Source organism: Pelophylax lessonae (assembly GCF_965119305.1).
Source record: "Pelophylax lessonae genome assembly, chromosome: 7".
NCBI lineage: Eukaryota > Metazoa > Chordata > Amphibia > Anura > Ranidae > Pelophylax > Pelophylax lessonae.
Genome location: NC_138774.1, coordinates 277661949 through 277681079, shown reverse-complemented (window position 1 = coordinate 277681079; position 19131 = coordinate 277661949). Strand labels below are relative to the sequence as shown.

The 19131-nt window shown below is 47.1% G+C and overlaps 1 protein-coding gene across 1 annotated transcript in view; it reads left to right on the top strand.

The window, feature by feature from the left end:
- Positions 1-19131, top strand: part of USP20 (ubiquitin specific peptidase 20) — a 99284-nt gene that overhangs the window by 58387 nt on the left and 21766 nt on the right. Inside the window, exons 18-22 of the mRNA XM_082263109.1 lie at positions 43-102; positions 9182-9308; positions 11000-11169; positions 11382-11463; positions 15107-15215. Coding sequence (XP_082119235.1) covers positions 43-102; positions 9182-9308; positions 11000-11169; positions 11382-11463; positions 15107-15215 — 548 coding nt within the window. The remainder of the gene's footprint in view (positions 1-42; positions 103-9181; positions 9309-10999; positions 11170-11381; positions 11464-15106; positions 15216-19131) is intronic.

Here is a 19131-nt window from a genome sequence, read left to right as displayed (position 1 = left end):
GGCCAATCAGCATGGGAATCACTTACAATTTATACTTTACAGTAAATCCCATGGAACAACCTGATGAGCCAGTGAGAAAAAAAGAACACCCAAAGGATCATGGTAAAACACTTCTGGGGTCTTTTTTTTTTTTATATCTGTTGTTGACATTTTGGGAACTGGTAAGGGATCCGAATCTAACCAGGACAGAAGGCCAACAACAGAAGTAGCTGTGTTGCGCATACACCCTCTTGATACTCAGACCTCTTCTTGGTAAAGAAGAACACTGTTCCCCTGAGCACCAGGATGGTTTTGTGGGGTTCTTTCTGTTGATATTCTGGCCCAGAACAGATGGGCATACAGGCCAGTAGCAGGAAGCTGTACATGTATTGATCTTCTTGCTGGAGCTATGGTGCATTTTTTTAATTAACTGGGGTGCCTCCAAAGATAAGGAGAAAAAAAAAAAAAAAAGAGACCGATATTGAATTCATGAAAAATCCAATTCTCAGCCTCTCCTTCACATTCGGGTGCCTCTGCTGACACCAGTTTCCCATATTTGAGGCCTCAAAGACCTCTTTCTTTTTTTAAATAGTTTTTTAAATAGCAACAAACCATCCAATAAGGATTCAAATAAAACAGATGATCAGTACTGGACAGCTCAGCAAATAATGGGTCTCATTGGATTAAAGCTCGATACTGGCTTAACCACTTCTGGATATATCTTAACCACTTATATATTAACATTACATAAACATTATATATTTTCTGAAGCCAGACACCCTAGAGCAGAGGACTTCAAACTATGGCCCTCCAGTTGTTCAGGAACTACAATTCCCATCATGCCTAGGCACAGGGGCATAACTACAGGGGTTGCATGGGTTGCAATTTCAACCGGGTCCCATGCTCCAGGGGCCTGTGCGGCTCCCCTGTACACCTGGACAGGAGGGGCGGTGGGGGCAGCATGTAGAGAAATCACTGTCCTCCTTTTTCCTCCTGTAGCTGCAGGAGGAAAATGGAGGAGATTGGCTCCCTTGTATGCTGCCCCCGCCACTCCTCCTATCCAGTTCACTTGTGTTTTGCTGTCTCTGGGCCCCTGTTTGCTCCCCTGGTTCCCCCCCCCCCCGCCACTGTGCAACCCTTCCCTCTGCTGCCGGCTGCTGCAGTGGATGTGTCACAATAGAGAACCAGGAAGCGGTTGGTAAATATGTAATTTACCAGCTCCTTCCTTTTCTGAATGGACAGAGTCATAGTCAGTGACATTGTAAAAAAATAAAATTATAAAAAATAATACAATTTAAAATACCAAAAAATAAAAACTACTGACACCAGTGGGTGAACTTCCAGGATCGCAAAGGTCACACTTGCGACCGGGCCCTGGCATTCCGCCACTGTGGGGAGGCCCCAACATGGCAGGAAGGGGGCCCACTGCAGAACTTGTGAAAGGGCCCCGCTTGCAGGACCGTGATAAAGGGCCCCGCAATGAGAGTAAAGGGCCCCAGGATCAGTGGGAATAGTCCCAGGCTTGAAGGGAAGGGCCTCGGCCAGGGGTCTGGGGGGCCCTTCATGGTTTCTTGCACCGGGGCCCTGAAGGTTCTAGTTACGCCTCTGGGTCAGTTTATTGTCCTTCAGAATTTAGGAAGGCTAGATTGTGGCCAGCAAGGGCAGAAAATGTCCCGGGCCTGGCATCCGTGAGAATAAATATGGCCTCAGAGTTGGTGGTCAGTAGGAGGAGTAGTGCCCTTATTAGTAGGAGGAATAGTATCCCATCATTGGTATTGGTGGAAGAAATAGTGCCCCATTGTTGGTCAGTGGGAGGAATAGTGCCCCAAAAGGCGGATAAATACTAGCAAAAGGCCACATCTGGCCCTCGGGGCCACAGTTCAGAGACTCCTACTATAGACATTAACGTGTGTAGAGTAAAAAAAATCTTTAAATCAAGCCATCCTTGCCCTCTCTAGCTGCTTGTAATGTGAAACAATTCATTCTCAAATGCCCTCAAAAATCATAATAAAGACTCCAAATTCAGGTTTAGGTTTCCAACAGCATAGAAACACCTGTTGTGAGGGCTGTCAAGATCTGCTCTCCATAGAGATTTTAGTGCTTCCGTTGTGAATTTTACAGATTTCTTCATAATGTCTATAGCTTTAGATGAGAATTAGGGCTTAGATCGATAGATAGGAAAGTACACTCGCTGGCTACTTTATTAGGTACACCTGTTCAATTGCTGGGTAACACAAATTGCTAATCAGCCAATCACATGGCAGCAACTCATGCATTTAGGCACCTAGACGTGGTCAAGACGACTTGCTGAAGTTCAATCCGAGCAGCAGAATGGGGAAGAAAGTGACTTTGAACGTGGCATGGTTGTTGGTGCCAGACGGGCTGGTCTGAATATTTCAAAAACTGCTGATCTACTGGGATTTTCACGCACAACCATCTCTCGGGTTTACAGAGAATAGTCTGAAAAATTAAAAATATCCAGTGGGCGGCAGTTGTGTGGAGGAAAATGCCTTGTTGAGCTCAGAGGAGAATGGGCCACTCGTTACCACCTAGGTATGCCTTTGGGGTGCCACTCCTGTCAGCTAAGAACAGGAAACTGAGGCTACAATTCGTACAAGCTCACCAAAATTGGACAATAGAAGATTGGAAAAACATTGCCTGGCCTGATGAGTCTCGAATTTCAGCTGCGACACTCAGATGGTAGGGTCAGAATTTGGTGTAAACAACATGAAAGCATGAATCCATGCTAGCCTTGTATCAATGGTTCAGGCTGGTGGTGGGGGTGTAATGGTGTGGGGGATATTTTCTTGGCACACTTTGGGCCCCTTAGTACCAATTAAGCATTGTTTAAACGCCACGGCCTACCTGAGTATTGTTGCTGACCATGTCCATCCCCTTATGACTACAGTGTACCCATCTTCTGATGGCTCCTTCCAGCAGGATAATGCACCATGTCACAAAGCTCCAATCATCTCACCACTGGTTTCTTCAACATGACAATGAGGTCACTGTACTCCAATGGCCTCCGCACTCACCATATCAGGTCACTGTACTCCAATGGCCTCCACACTCACTGTACTCCAATGGCCTCCACACTCCCCAGATCCAGTCACTGTACTCCAATGGCCTCCACACTCAACAGATCAGGTCACTGTACTCCAATGGCATCCACACTCACCACATCTCATCCAATAGAGCACCTTTGGGATGTGGTGGAACGGGGGTATTGGCATCATGGACGTGCAGCTAACAAATCTGCAGCAACTGCATGATGCTATCATGTCACTAGGAACCAAAATCTCTGAGGAATTTTTCCAACACCTTGTTGAATCCATGCCAGGAAGAATTAAGGCAGTTGCGAAAGCAAAAGGGGGTCCAACCCAGTACTAGCAAGGTGTACCTAATAGAGTGGCAGTGAGTGTATATCATATTTACTTGTTTTAATTTTTTTTTATAGAACGTCTTTATCAGGGCTTTTTTTTCTCAGAAAGTAGGTGCAGGAACTCAACCACAACCCCCTCTCCCCCCCACACCCATACATTCACCCTTCAAACTGCATCAAATAGTGGGTGTGGTCAAATTTCCATGCAGTGGGTGTGTCTAAAAGAGGCAATAAATACCAGGAGTGCATTACACTCAGAAAGAGGCAATAAATACCAGGAGTGCATTACACTCAGAAAGAGGCAATAAATACCAGGAGTGCATTACACTCAGAAAGAGGCAATAAATACCAGGAGCGCATTACACTCAGAAAGAGGCAATAAATACCAGGAGTGCATTACACTCAGAAAGAGGCAATAAATACCAGGAGCGCATTACACTCAGAAAGAGGCAATAAATACTAGGAGCGCATTACACTCAGAAAGAGGCAATAAACACCAGGAGTGCATTACACTCAGAAAGAGGCAATAAATACCAGGAGTGCTTTACACTCAGAAAGAGGCAATAAATAGCAGGAGTGCATTACACTCAGAAAGAGGCAATAAATATTAGGAGTGCATTACGCTCAGAAAGAGGCAATAAATACCAGGAGTGCATTACGCTCAGAAAGAGGCAATAAATACTAAGAGCGCATTACACTCAGAAAGAGGCAATAAATACCAAGAGCGCATTACACTCAGAAAGAGGCAATAAATACCAGGAGTGCATTACACTCAGAAAGAGGCAATAAATACCAGGAGTGCAATACACTCAGAAAGAGGCAATAAATATTAGGAGTGCATTACACTCAGAAAGAGGCAATAAATACCAGGAGTGCATTACACTCAGAAAGAGGCAATAAATACCAGGAGTGCATTACACTCAGAAAGAGGCAATAAATACCAGGAGGGCATCACACTCAGAAAGAGGCAATAAATACCAGGAGTGCATTACACTCAGAAAGAGGCAATAAATACCAGGAGTGCATTACACTCAGAAAGAGGCAATAAATACCAGGAGGGCATCACACTCAGAAAGAGGCAATAAATACCAGGAGTGCAATACACTCAGAAAGAGGCCATAAATATCAGGAGTGCATTACGCTCAGAAAGAGGCAATAAATACCAGGAGTGCATTACGCTCAGAAAGAGGCAATAAATACCAGGAGTGCATTACGCTCAGAGTGCAGATTTCAGGGGTACACTGTATACTGAGCGCAGAGCTCAGGGGTGCGCTACGTAAAGAGTTCTTCCACAGCTGCTTACCCCTGCACCCCCCATCCACATCTCACTTTCACCCCTCTTCAGCACTGACCTCTTCGTGCAACCCCCCTCCTCCACTGCCCCCACATAAGCCACTCAGGAGATCAGATCTGTGGGAGCCGTTGGGAGACAAGCTGTCACTTGTAAACACAGAAGCCAGACTTCTGTGTTTACAAGGGACAGTGGTAAACAGGGAGCAGAGGGCCTGAGCCAGAGGTGGTGGAACTGAGTTCCACCAAGTTCCAGCTGAAAAAAAGCCCTGGTCTTTAAAAGTAAAACCAAGTTTCATAAACAAATATATTGCTTTTTGACAAGCAGAAGTACAACTTGAAAATTAAAAAAAAACTGTAAACTCTATTAACTGTAATGTCATTGCACATATTAGGCCCCTTTCACACTTGTGCCACTTGTCCTGCGACTTGGGACTGCAAAGTCGCATGACAAGTCGTACTCCAGGATTTCCAATGAGTACCGTTCATATCTGTGCGACTTAAAGTCGCAACGACTTCAAAGTAGTCCCTGCATTACTTTGGTCCGACTTTGATGCGCTTTGAGGACTATAGACCGCAAGATTACACAGACATTGCTTCAAGTCCAGTTAAAATCGCGGCGTAAAATTAACAAAAAAAAAAAGAAAAGCCTTTTTCTTCATTTTCTTTTCTTTTAGCAGCTTAGTAGATGCCCCCTACATATTCTTATGTGGTATTGTGGTGTGGATTTTGACATCAAATTTCTATTTAGTTTTTGTCATCGTCTTTTAACTAAAATGCCATTTTAGTTTTAGGCGTATTTTAATCATCTCAATTGTTTTAGTCGTATTTTAGTAGACTAAAATAGTATTAATTTAGTAGACGAAAATGTTTTAGTCAATTAAATTAACACTGCCAGCAATAGGCTCCGATTTGTCATCAATGTCGCCATCCAAATCGGTGTGACGCCAACTTTGCGAGGCCGCACCAATTTACATATGTAGTTCCTGCACTACTTTTGGCGACTTCGGGGGCGACTTTCAAGACATCTGTGCAGGTTCATGTACAGATGTCTATTGAAAGTCGCCCCGAATTCGGACTGAAATGCGGCTTTGAAATTGTGCGAGTTCATGTGAAGTCACACGATTTCAAAGCCATGTTCAGTGTGAACGAGGGTTTAAGCACACTTCCTAAAATAATTGGCATGCAGTGCTGAGTAATAATTACAGCTGGACCACATTTGATGCAACAGATCCACTCTGTTACAGCTGAATAGCTCCTTTTATATTTAATCTTTTACATGTATGCATAAGGCTCTGTTCAAATCTTGGCATCCCGAATCGCAGGCAGAATCGCCATTATTCTGCGCGCGATCCCAAATCACAGCAAATCGCAGGATGCCCGTGCGATCCACTCTGTTACAGCTGAATAGCTCCTTCTATATCTAATCTTTTACATGTATGCATAAGGCTCCGTTCACATCTTGGCGTCCCGGATTGTGGGCAGAATCGCCATGATTCTGCCCGCGATCCCGAATCACCATGATTCTGCCCGCGATCCCGAATCACAGCATATCACAGGACGTCGTGCTATCCCCGTCACTTCCAAGGGAACCCCAAACGTGGCGTGATTTTGCCACGATTGTCACCCAACGAATCGCCGTAAAATCCCGCCAATAGAATCGCAGGACGCCTGTCGCCTAAGAAGTTCTTGTACTTCTTTTGGGCCACAGGCGTCCCGCAATTTTATTTGTGCGTTTTAACTGCAATTCATCGAACGACAATCGCAGCAAAATTGCGCCGCATTTGGGGTGCCATTGGAAGTGATGGGGATCGCACGGATGTCCTGTGATTTGCCGTGATTTGGGATCATGCCAGAATTGCCAAGCGATCCACTCTGTTACAGCTGAAAAGCTCCTTCTATATCTAATCTTTTACATGTATGCATAATGCTCTGTTTATGTCTTGGCGTCCCAGATCGCGGGCAGAATCGCTATGATCCTGAATCAAAGCAAATCACGGGATGCCCATGCAATACCCGTCACTCCCAATGGCACCCCAAACGTGGCACGATTTGGCCGCGATTGTCACACCCAACAAATCGCCGTAAAATCGCACCAATAGAATCGCGAGATGCCTGTTGCCCAAGAAGTTCTTGTACTTCTTTTGAGCCACAGGCGTCCCGCAATTTTATTTGTGCGATTTAACCGCTGTAACGAAAACGGCGACCCCACACTCTACTTGTGGGCTTCCGTCAGTATACAGCTTCCTCCAGTCTGGACATATATAGAGATTCCAGCCGCCCTGCATACAAAAACTAGCCTGAACTTAGCTTGTATGAGTCTGAAGACAACTAACTCTTTATTGAAACACCAGCACAAACAGATATACCCTGTGGGACAATCCCCCCTGCCCCTTAGCAGCCAATCCACATACACATATACATCCCATAATAAGTTGATCTTTAAGACAGACAGAACAACAATAGAACAAAGGAGTACAGGTACTTAACAATAACAAACCCCACGCCACTATCTAGCAATCTGAAAAGTCAAATTGTTCATCTTCATATATTTCCTGATGGTCCCTGTTCAGAAATATTATTGTCCCAAGTGAAAGAGCCCCTCACTCTTTCAACACAAACCACACATATAGAACCCAGGATGACCGGGGTAACGCGAAAGGCTGAGTCCATTGTGGTTGTATAGCTAGTCTGATTAGTGCAGACCAGACTGGGGTTCTTGGTCACCCTGTGCCCCTAATAGACACACGCTGACTGTAACGCAACTTCAACCCACACTGTGTTTGTGGGTTTCCTTCAGTATATGGCTTCCTCCAGTCTGGACATATATAGAGATTCCAGCCACCCTACATACAAAAACTAGCCTGAACTTAGCTTGTATGGATCTGAAAGCAACTAACTGTTTATTGAAACACCAGCACAAACAGATATACCCTGTGGGACAATCCCCCCCCTCCCCCTTAGTAGCCAATCCACATACACATACACATGCCATAATAAGTTGATCTTTAAGGCAGACAGAACAACAATAGAACAATTAATTGATTACAGGTACTTAAAAATAACAAACCCCAAAAAAGGGGTAAAGATGAAAAGGCGCTTAATGAAAAAAAGGCTGCCCGTACAAAGGTGTTATCAGACCAAAAATAATAGTAAAAAGAAGTACAGCGCCAAACACTTCTGCATAAATAGATACACCAGAAGAAAAGGATTCAGCAAAGTCCATAAAAAGTCCGTGAGGCCAGGTGCTAAGAATCAGAGAGGAGTGAAGAAAAGGTTCCAACACCATAGGATCACAACCCCAATCCTGGAAGAACCACGTGCTCAATATAGTAATTCCCTTTGAGAATGCTAGACCCCCCGGTTAAGGAAGGTCCAACAGGCATGGGTCACAGAGTCATCAATGGGGCAGAGTCCACTCAGATGTCTGGCACCGGGTCCAACACAATGACTTCATCAATATTAACGTATCCTCATACATTCATACTTCATGAACATGAATGGATAGAGATGTCCTTGGACTCTGCCCCATTGAGGATTCTGTGACCCATGCCTGTTGGACCTTCCTTAACCGGGGGGTCTAGCATTCTGGTAAGGGAATTACTATACTTGAGCAAGTGGTTCTTCCAGGATTGGGGTTGTGATCCTATGGGGTTGGAACCTTTTCTTCACTCATCTCTGATTCTTAGCACCTGGCCTCACTGACTTTTTATGGACTTTATTGAATAAAAAAACCCACCCCGCTATCGCTATCTAGCAATCCACATACACATATACATCCCATAATAAGTTGATCTTTAAGACAGACAGAACAACAATAGAACAAAGGAATACAGGTACTTAACAATAACAAACCCCACCCCACTATCTAGCAATATGAAAAGTCAAATTGTTCATCTTCATATATTTCCTGGGGGATATTGTCCAGAAATATTATTGTCCCAGGTGAAAGAGCCCCTCACTCTTTCAACACAAACCACACATATAGAACCCAGGATAACTGGCGTGACAGGAAATTCTGAGTCCGGTGTGGTTGTACAGCGAGTCTGATTAGTGCAGACCCGACTGGGGTTCTCGGTCACCCTGTGCCCCTAATAGACACAGGGTGACTTACACATAAGAGGGGCCGGGGAAGCTGGACAAGGAGTTTCCCAACCTCTCTAAAGTAATCTGGGTTCCACGAGCCCCCCAACCAAAGTGACTCCCGTCAGAACCACAATTCATCGAACGACAATCGCACCAAAATTGCGCCGCGTTTGGGGTGCCATTGGAAGTGACGGGGATCGCATGGGCATCCTGGGATTTGCCGTGATTCGGGATTGCGGGCAGAATCCAGGGACGCCAAGATGTGAGCGGAGCCTAAAGTTCTCATAATCTAAACGTTTATGAACATTTACAAGTACGTTGAACAGACAGTTTACGGACACAGTATGTGTTTGCTCTGATCCTAGGGGGATAAAAAATCCTAGTATGATTGGTAATTTAAAAAAATGAATCGTAATCTCTCTGTGGTATCATGTTATGTTTCAGGTGGTCACTACATATCATACTGTCAGAATGTGATTAATGGTCAGTGGTACGAGTTTGATGACCAGTATGTCACTGAAGTACATGAGACGGTGGTTCAGAATGCAGAGGCCTATGTCCTGTTCTACAGGTGAGAAGAAGACTATAGCGATTTTGCAAACAAGTTTGCTCAATTGTGCTTGAATCTGCTGCACAGCTTATGGAAATTAACCACTTGCCTACTGGGCACTTTTACCCCTTTCCTGCCCAGGCCAATTTTCAGCTTTCAGCACTGTCGCACTTTGAATGACAATTACGCGGTCATGCAATACTGTACCCAAATTAGATTTTTATAATTTTTTTCACACAAATAGAGCTTTCTTTTGGTGGTATTTAATCACCACTGGGGTTTTTATTTTTTGCTGAACAAACCAAAAAAGACCAAAAATGTTGAAGAAAACAAAAAAGTTTGTTATAAAATTTTGCAAACAGGTAATTTTTCTCCTTCACTGATGTGCGCTGATGAGGCGGCACTGATGGGCACTGATAGGCATTGAGAGGCTGCACTGATGGGCACTGAGAGGCTGCATTATTAAAGCGGCACTGATAAGGCAGTACTGATAGGTGGCACTGAAGGGCACTGGTAGGTGGCGCTGAAGGGCACTAATAGGTGGCACTCATGGGCACTGATTGGCACTGGTAGGAGACACATTATGGGGCACTGATAGGTGCACTGGTGAGCACTGATAGGTGACACTGGTAGGTGGCGCTGGTGGGCACTGGTAGGTGGCACTGGGGGCACAAATAATCCCTCTCCTCTTCGGGACCGATGTCCCTCTGACAGCAGCCCCCACGATCGTTGTTTTTTTTCTCCTCACACTGACAGTGTGAGTAGAAAAAAAAAGCTTGATCGCTGGCTGCTGTTTACTTTACATGATCAGCTGTCATTGGCTGACAGCTGATCACGTGGTAAGGGGGTGGGATCGCCCCCGATCACCAAGTCTCATGGACTCGCTGATCACAGAGCGAGCCGGGCGCCACCACAGGGCGTGCAGGCCGCTCGTTGCCGAGAAGACGTCAATGTACGCCCTCCCGGCAATTCAAGTCCGCGCTGTAGCCGTCATGCGGCTATAGTGCGTACGTCAAGTAGTTAAAGGAGATGTACAGCCAAAGCTCCTTTGTATGTTCTTAAACCTCCTTTTTCAATTAGACTCTATTCACACTTGTAGGACTCCAAAGTTACAACTTTAACACATCTTTGGATGGGTGCGACTTGGATACAACTTTATCTTTGATCAATGATAATGGATAACTGTTGCACTGTATTACATTCAGGTGCGACTTTCATGCAACTTTTGAGGGTTAACATTGAAGTCTATGGACCTCAAGTTGCATCAAAGTTGGACCAAAGTAGGGCATGAACTACTTCAAAGTCGCTGCGACTTTAAAGCGTAGTTCCACCCAAAAGTGGAAGCTCCGCTTATCTTCTCCCCCCCCCCCTCCGGGGCCACATTTGGCACCTTTCGGGGAGGGGGAAACTGGTACCTGTTTTTTACAGGCATCAATCCCCAATTCCGGGAGACCTGACTGCGGCCAGGTCCTCCTGAAGTTCAGCCCCCCTCCTCCTTCCTCAACCTCCGAGCCATTCACGAAGCGTGCTGTGCTTCGCGCATGCGCAATAGCAGGCCCTCAAGCTAACCTGAATGGGCTTAGTACAGGTTTAGGTCTGCAGAGGTAAATGGAATACCCCTCATTTGGATTAGAATATGGGCCCATAGATCACACATATTGAGCTGAACCTAAACCTCCTTCTCTCACACTTGACATCTGTTCTACCCTCAGGAAGAGCAGCGATGAGGCAGAGCGGGAGCGGCAGAAAGTCATATCTTTAGCAGAGATGAAGGAATCGGGTCTGCTGCAATTCTACATCTCCCGCGAGTGGCTCAATAAATTCAACACATTCGCAGAGCCTGGACCAATCAGCAACCAGAGCTTCCTGTGCTCACATGGAGGTATGCCCATCAGTATGGCACATGTATTGAATGCATTGATCATATCATTTGCATCAGATTTATAGCTTGGGCTATTCATGAGCATTATTATGGACACTGCTGCATTTTCAGCATAATAAAAAGCACATTAACTAATAATAATTAATGCATTTTGTTATACAGTTGAACCCTCTAACTCGTGCTTACATTTTCTTATATATTATTTTTTGCAGGAATTCCTCCAAACAAGTATCATTATATTGATGACCTGGTGGTAATCCTGCCTCCGAATGTTTGGGAATATTTGTACAATAGGTAATTATGCCGCTTTATTTATTCTATGTGTGGTTTCTTATACTGTTACGATTGTAAGTTTTTAATGATGACTTTTCTGATGTTTAAACTGAACAACGGTATTTAGAGTGAGTTACATAGTTAGTCAGGTTGAAAAAAGACACCGGTCCATCTGGCTCAACCAATAAAAAACAAACCCAACCAGACAATCCCATATACACAATCCTATACCTGCAGTTGATCCAGAGGAAGGCGAAAAGAAACCCCAGCAAAGCATGATCCAATTTGCTACCGCAGGGAAAAAATTCCTTCCTGATCCCCCGAGAGGCAATCAGATCTTCCCTGGATCAACTTTACCTATAAATATTAGAACCTAGTTATATTATTTATACCCAGGAAAGAATCCAGGCCTTTTTTAAAGGAATCTACTGAGCTGGCCAGAACCACCTCTGGAGAGAGTCTATTCTACATTTTCACAGCTCTTACGGTAAAGAAACCTTTCCGTATTTGGAGACGAAATCTCTTTTCCTCTAGAAGTAAAGAGTGCCCCCTTGTCCTCTGTGATGACCTTAAAGTGAATAACTCAACACCATGTTCACTATATGGACCCCTTATGTATTTAAACATGTTGATCATATATCCCCCTTAATCTCCTCTTCTCAAGAGAGAATAAATTCAGTTCCTCTAATCTCTCCTCATAGCTGAGCTCCTCCATGCCTCTTATCAGTTTCGTTGCCCTTCTCTGCACTTTCTTCAGTTCCCCGATATCCTTTTTGAGAACTGCTGCCCAAAACTGAACTGCATATTCCAGATGAGGTCTTACTAATGATTTGTACAGGGGCAAAGTGATCTCTCTCTCTCTGGAGTCCATGCCTCTGTTAATACAAGAAAGGACTTTGCTTGCTTTGGAAACCGCAGCTTGGCATTGCATGCTATTATTAAGCTTATGATCTACCAGAACACCCAGATCCTTCTCCACCATTGATTCCCCCAGATCCTTCTCCACCATTGATTGCCTCAGATCCTTCACCACCATTGATTCCCCCAGATCCTTCTCCACCATTGATTCCCTCAGATCCTTCTCCACCATTGATTCCCCCAGATCCTTCTCCACCATGGATTCCCCCAGATCCTTCTCCACCATTGATTCCCCCAGATCCTTCTCCACCGTTGATTGCCCCAGATCCTTCTCCACCATTGATTCCCTCAGATCCTTCTCCACCATTGATTACAACTGATCCTTCTCCACCTTTGATTTCCCCAGATCCTTCTCCACCATTGATTACCCCAGATCCTTCTCCGCTATGGATTCCCCCAGTTCTACCCCCCCTAGTATGTATGATGCATGCATATTCCTAGCCCCCAAGTGCAAAACTTTACATTTATCAACATTAAACGTAATTTGCCACATAGTTGCCCAATGAAACAGTGCATTGAGATCGGCCTGTAAGTTGGAGACATCCTGTAAAGAATTTATTACACTGCATAGCTTGGTGTCATCTGCAAAGACTGAAATGGTACTTTTAATCCCAGACCCTATATCATTTATAAAGATATTAAAAAGTAAGGGTCCCAACACTGAACCTTGGGGTACACCACTGATAACCTTAGACCATTCAGAGTAAGAATCATTAACCACTTCTTTCTGAATTCTATCTTTTAGCCAATTTTCTATCCAATTACAAACCGATCTTTCCAAGCCTGTAGACTTTACCATACACATTAGCCGTGTGTGGGGAACTGTGTCAAACGCTTTTGCAAATTCCAAGTATACTACGCCCACAGCCACCCCTCTGTCCAAGGTTTTACTTCCCTCCTCATAAAAAGAAATCAGGTTTGTTTGAGAACTTATGTCTTTCATTAATCCATGCTGTCTGTTGCCTAAAATATTTGCATTGCATAACAGTGCATTGGGGTCGGCTTGAAAGTTGGAGACATCCTGTAAGGAAGTTATTCACTGCATAGGTTGGTGTCATCTGCAAAAGACTGAAATGGTACTTTTACTCCCACATACATTATTTCAGTTTGATGTCTGCCCAAGATGTAGAATGATTACTTTATTGTAGTATTAGCCCAGGTTTCACACTGCTCCGACATGAAAGTCATGCGACTTTCCGATCCGACTTTCCCTGCAACTTCAGACCGACTTTGATCTGACTTTGCCTACGTTCACACTGAGGGCGGATGTGAAATTGTGCCAGTTCAATTGAACTGGCACAATTTCAAACTCACATTTCAGTGCGAGTTCAGGGGTGGTTTGGAAGACATCTCTGTGGGTTCATGCACAGATGCCTATTGAAATCGCCCTCAAAGTCGCCAAAAGTAGAGCAGGAACTACTTTTGGGAATGAGTGTGGTGCCGCAAAGTCGCGGTCGCACCAATGCGGACGTTGCCGGCACTATGCTCCGATTTGGCAAGGGATTTGACTTAATGTGACTTTCTATGGCATTGAAATCGTATCAAATGGCGCTTTTCCACTGCATGGTACTGCCTGGTACGGGCTAGAACGGTTCGGTGCGGTTTGGTACCGTGGTGCTTTTCTACTTCATGGTGCGGCTCACTTAAACAGTACCACCTCGGTTGGGGTTCCAAGCAGGCCGTACCAATACCATATCCCACAATTCTTTGCATGCAGCATTGATTGTTTGTCACTACTAGCCACTGATTGGTCAGAGAATCGTTGTAATCCCACCTACTTAGTACTAAGTAATACAACAGTGGAAAAGCAAACTGAGCCGAGTAGAGCCTATACAGTGCTGAAACGTGCCGACTCGTTCCACGCAGTGGAAAAGCGAACTGAGCCGAGCTGGGCCAAGCAGTGCCGAGTGGAGCCGAGCCGGTACTTCCAGTGGAAAAGTGCCAAAAGACAGGCCAAAGTAGTGCAGGAACCTTTTCTGAAGTCGGACAGACTTGTGTATTATCAGTTAAGACAGCTCTCATAGGGAAACATTGCATTTTACATGTCATCTGACTTTGTGTCTCACAAGTCAGATCCTATGTCGTATCAGTGTGAACCGAGCCTTATGCAGTATATTTAGTATATGTAGTGGAGTGGTACCCGTATTCCAGCAGTGGTAAGTGCCTGGGTGCTTCCATTAACTAGCTTGCGCCAGCGCTATAGCCAAAGGATGGCTACAGCGCAGACCTGAATTGTCGGGAGGGCGTACATTGACGTCCTCTCGACAACGAGCGGCCTGCACGTTCCCTGTGGACCGGCCCCGTTCACTCTGTGATCAGCGAGTCCATGAGACTCGCCTGATCACAGATCGGAGTAAGGGGGTGGATCAGCCAATGACAGCTGATCATGTTATGTAAACCGCAGCCGGCGATCAGCTGTTTTTTTCTCCTCACACTGTCAATGTGAATTTTTTCAGCAACTTAGATCCAATAGATGAGCTACTGTAGTTTGACTACATAGGGCTTCAGGGACAACATGTGCACTAATATGTACCACTCAATTTCTGGTGTCATTGTCACAAGATAATCAATGTTATTCAGTTTACCGATTAGTGGTCCTAATCTTATGGCTGATCTGTGTATACTGTTATATAGAGGTTATACTATTCAGAGATAAATGATCAGTAAGCCTGTGCTTTGGCTGCTCCTGATTGGATGAGATCTGCCTTTGGCAACTCTGTGACACCATCTGCTGATTTCTTTGCAGATTTGGAGGCGGCCCTGCTGTGAACCATCTCTATGTTTGCTCAATATGTCAGGTGGAAATCGAAGCTTTGGCGAAGCGCCGGAAAACCGAGATTGACACCTTTATTAAGGTGATAGACGGCTGCGAAATGTGATGTCCCCTCTGTGAACATTTCTTGTCACTGTTTGCAGAGCTGTTAAAATCCCCTGTGATGTGATTATATACTGACATTTCTTTAGTACACAGTCTTCACATGTACAGGGCGGAATCCTGCATCCTCCTTCCCAGTACAGGGCGGAATCCTGCATCCTCCTTCTCAGTACGGGGCGAATCCTGCATCCTCCTTCCCAGTACAGGGCGGAATCCTGCATCCTCCTTCCCAGTCCAGGGAGGAATCCTGCGTCCTCCTTCCCAGTACAGGGCGGAATCCTGCGTCCTCCTTCCCAGTACAGGGAGGAATCCTGCGTCCTCCTTCCCAGTACAGGGCGGAATCCTGCGTCCTCTTTCCCAAGACTGGGCGGGATCCTGCATCCTCATTCCCAAGACTGGGCGGGATCCTGCATCCTCCGTCCCAGTACGGGGCGGCATCCTGCATCCTCCGTCCCAAAATGGGGCGGGATCCTGCATCCTCTGTCCCAGTACGGGGCGGATCCTGCATCCTCCGTCCCAGTACGGGCGGATCCTGCATCCTCCGTCCCAGTACGGGGCAGGAATCCTGCATCCTCCGTCCCAGTACGGGGCAGGAATCCTGCATCCTCCGTCCCAGTACGGGGCAGGGATCCTGCATCCATAGGCACATACCCTAATCACCCCGTGTGGCTCAAATTCCCCCTGTTTGGACCCCTGATATTTCAGCAAAGCCCCCTAACAAAATTGTGAAACAGAAATAAAATAAAATTGTAAAAAGTAATAAAAAAATAATATAATAAAAATAAAAAAACTACGGACACCGTCCACTCCCATACTTACTCCAATCCCTGCCCTGCTGACACTGTCCGTATATATACACATATGTGCGCACACACACACACGCATATGTGTTTGAGCTTTGAGGTGCACACCCTAATGCAATAGGCTGTGCACACCTATGCCTGCATCCTCCTTCCCAGTACAGGGCGGAATCCTGCATCCTCCTTCCCAGTACAGGGCGGAATCCTGCATCCTCCTTTCCAGTACAGGGCGGAATCCTGCATCCTCCTTCCCAGTACAGGGCGGAATCCTGCATCCTCCTTCCCAGTCCAGGGAGGAATCCTGCGTCCTCCTTCCCAGTACAGGGCGGAATCCTGCGTCCTCCTTCCCAGTACAGGGCGGAATCCTGCGTCCTCCTTTTCAGTACAGGGCGGACTTCTGCATCCTCCTTCCCAGTACAGGGCGGGATCCTGCATCCTCTTTCCCAAGACTGGGCGGGATCCTGCATCCTCATTCCCAAGACTGGGCGGGATCCTGCATCCTCATTCCCAAGACTGGGCGGGATCCTGCATCCTCATTCCCAAGACTGGGCGGGATCCTGCATCCTCCGTCCCAAGACTGGGCGGGATCCTGCATCCTCCGTCCCAGTACGGGGCGGGATCCTGCATCCTCCGTCCCAGTACGGGGCGGGATCCTGCATCCTCCGTCCCAGTACGGGGCGGCATCCTGCATCCTCCGTCCCAGTACGGGGCGGCATCCTGCATCCTCCGTCCCAGTACGGGGCGGGATCCTGCATCCTCCTTCCCAGTACGGGGCGGGATCCTGCATCCTCCGTCCCAGTACGGGGCGGCATCCTGCATTCTCCGTCCCAGTATGGGGCGGGATCCTGCATCCTCTGTCCCAGTACGGGGCGGATCCTGCATCCTCCGTCCCAGTACGGGCGGATCCTGCATCCTCCGTCCCAGTACGGGGCAGGAATCCTGCATCCTCCGTCCCAGTACGGGGCAGGAATCCTGCATCCTCCGTCCCAGTACGGGGCAGGGATCCTGCATCCATAGGCACATACCCTAATCACCCCGTGTGGCTCAAATTCCCCGTTTGGACCCCTGATATTTCAGCAAAGCCCCCTAACAAAATTGTGAAACAGAAATAAAATAAAATTGTAAAAAGTAATAAAAAAATAATATAATAAAAATAAAAAAACTACGGACACCGTCCACTCCCATACTTACTCCAATCCCTGCCCTGCTGACACTGTCCGTATATATACACATATGTGCGCACACACACACACGCATATGTGTTTGAGCTTTGAGGTGCACACCCTAATGCAATAGGCTGTGCACACCTATGCCTGCATCCTCTGTCTCAGTACAGGACGGAATCCTGCACCCTCTGTCCCAGTAAAGGGCAGGAATCCTGCATCCTCTGTCCCAGTAAAGGGCAGGAATCCTGCATCCTCTGTCCCAGTAAAGGGCAGGAATCCTGCATCCTCTGTCCCAGTACGGGGCAGGAATCCTGCATCCTCTGTCCCAGTACGGGGCAGGAATCCTGCACCCTCTGTCCCAGTACAGGGCAGGAATCCTGCATCCTCTGTCCTAGTAAAGGGCAGGAATCCTGCATCCTCCGTCCCAGTACAGGGTAGGAATCCTGCATCCTCTGTCCCAGTACAGGGCAGGAATCCTGCATCCTCTGTCCTAGTACAGGGTAGGAATCCTGCACCCTCTGTCCCAGTAAAGGGTGGAATCCTGCATCCTCTGTCCCAGTACAGGGCAGGAATCCTGCATCCTCTGTCCCAGTACAGGGCAGGAATCCTGCATCCTCTGTCCCAGTACAGGGCAGGAATCCTGCATTCTCTGTCCCAGTGCTATGTAGTCTCCAGAGGTCGTCAAAGCTAAATTCCAAATAGATATAAAAACAAAATTTAAATGCAGTTGTTCATTGCTTTTAAAATGGTAAAAGTGAATCCAAACTCAAATACAGAATTGTTATATATTGTAGGGGGGGAGGATGACCTGATCCTAGGGGGGGGAGGATGACCTGATCCTAGGGGGAGGATGACCCGATCCTAGGGGGGAGGATGACCTGATCCTAGGGAGGGAGGATGACCCGATCCTAGGGGGGAGGATGACCTGATCCTAGGGGGGAGGATGACCTGATCCTGGGGGGGGGGGATGACCCGATCTTAGGGGGGAGGATGATCTGATCCTAGGGGGAGGATGACCTGATCCTAGGGGGAGGATGACCTGATCCTAGGGAGAGAATGACCTGATCCTAGGGGGAGGAGGATGACCTGATCCTAGGGGGAGGAGGATGACCTGATCCTAGGGAGAGAATGACCTGATCCTAAGGGGGGAGGATGACCTGATCCTAGGGGGAGGAGGATGACCTGATCCTAGGGGGAGGAGGATGACCTGATCCTAGGGAGAGAATGACCTGATCCTAAGGGGGGAGGATGACCTGATCCTAGGGGGAGAAGGATGACCTGATCCTAGGGGGAGAAGGATGACCTGATCCTAGGGAGAGAATGACCTGATCCTACGGGGGAGGATGACCTGATCCTAGGGGGGAGGATGACCTGATCCTAGGGGGGAGGATGACCTGATCCTAGGGGGGAGGATGACCTGATCCTAGGGGGGAGGATGACCTGATCCTAGGGGAGAGGATGACCTGATCCTAGGGGAGAGGATGACCTGATCCTAGGGGGGAGGATGACCTGATCCTAGGAAGAGGATGACCTGATCCTAGGGGGGAGGAGGACCTGATCTTAGGGGAGAGGATGACCTGATCTTAGAGGGGGGGAGGATGACCTGATCTTAGGGGGGAGGATGATCTGATCCTAGGGGGAGGATGACCTGAGGACCTAGGGGGAGGATGACCTGAGGACCTAGGGGGAGGATGACCTGAGGACCTAGGGGGAGGATGACCTGATCCTAGGGGGAGGATGACCTGATCCTAGGGGGAGGATGACCTGATCCTAGGGGGAGGATGACCTGATCCTAGGGAGAGAATGACCTGATCCTAGGGGGAGGAGGATGACCTGATACTAGGGGGAGGAGGATGACCTGATCCTAGCGAGAGAATGACCTGATCCTAAGGGGGGAGGATGACCTGATCCTAAGGGGGGAGGATGACCT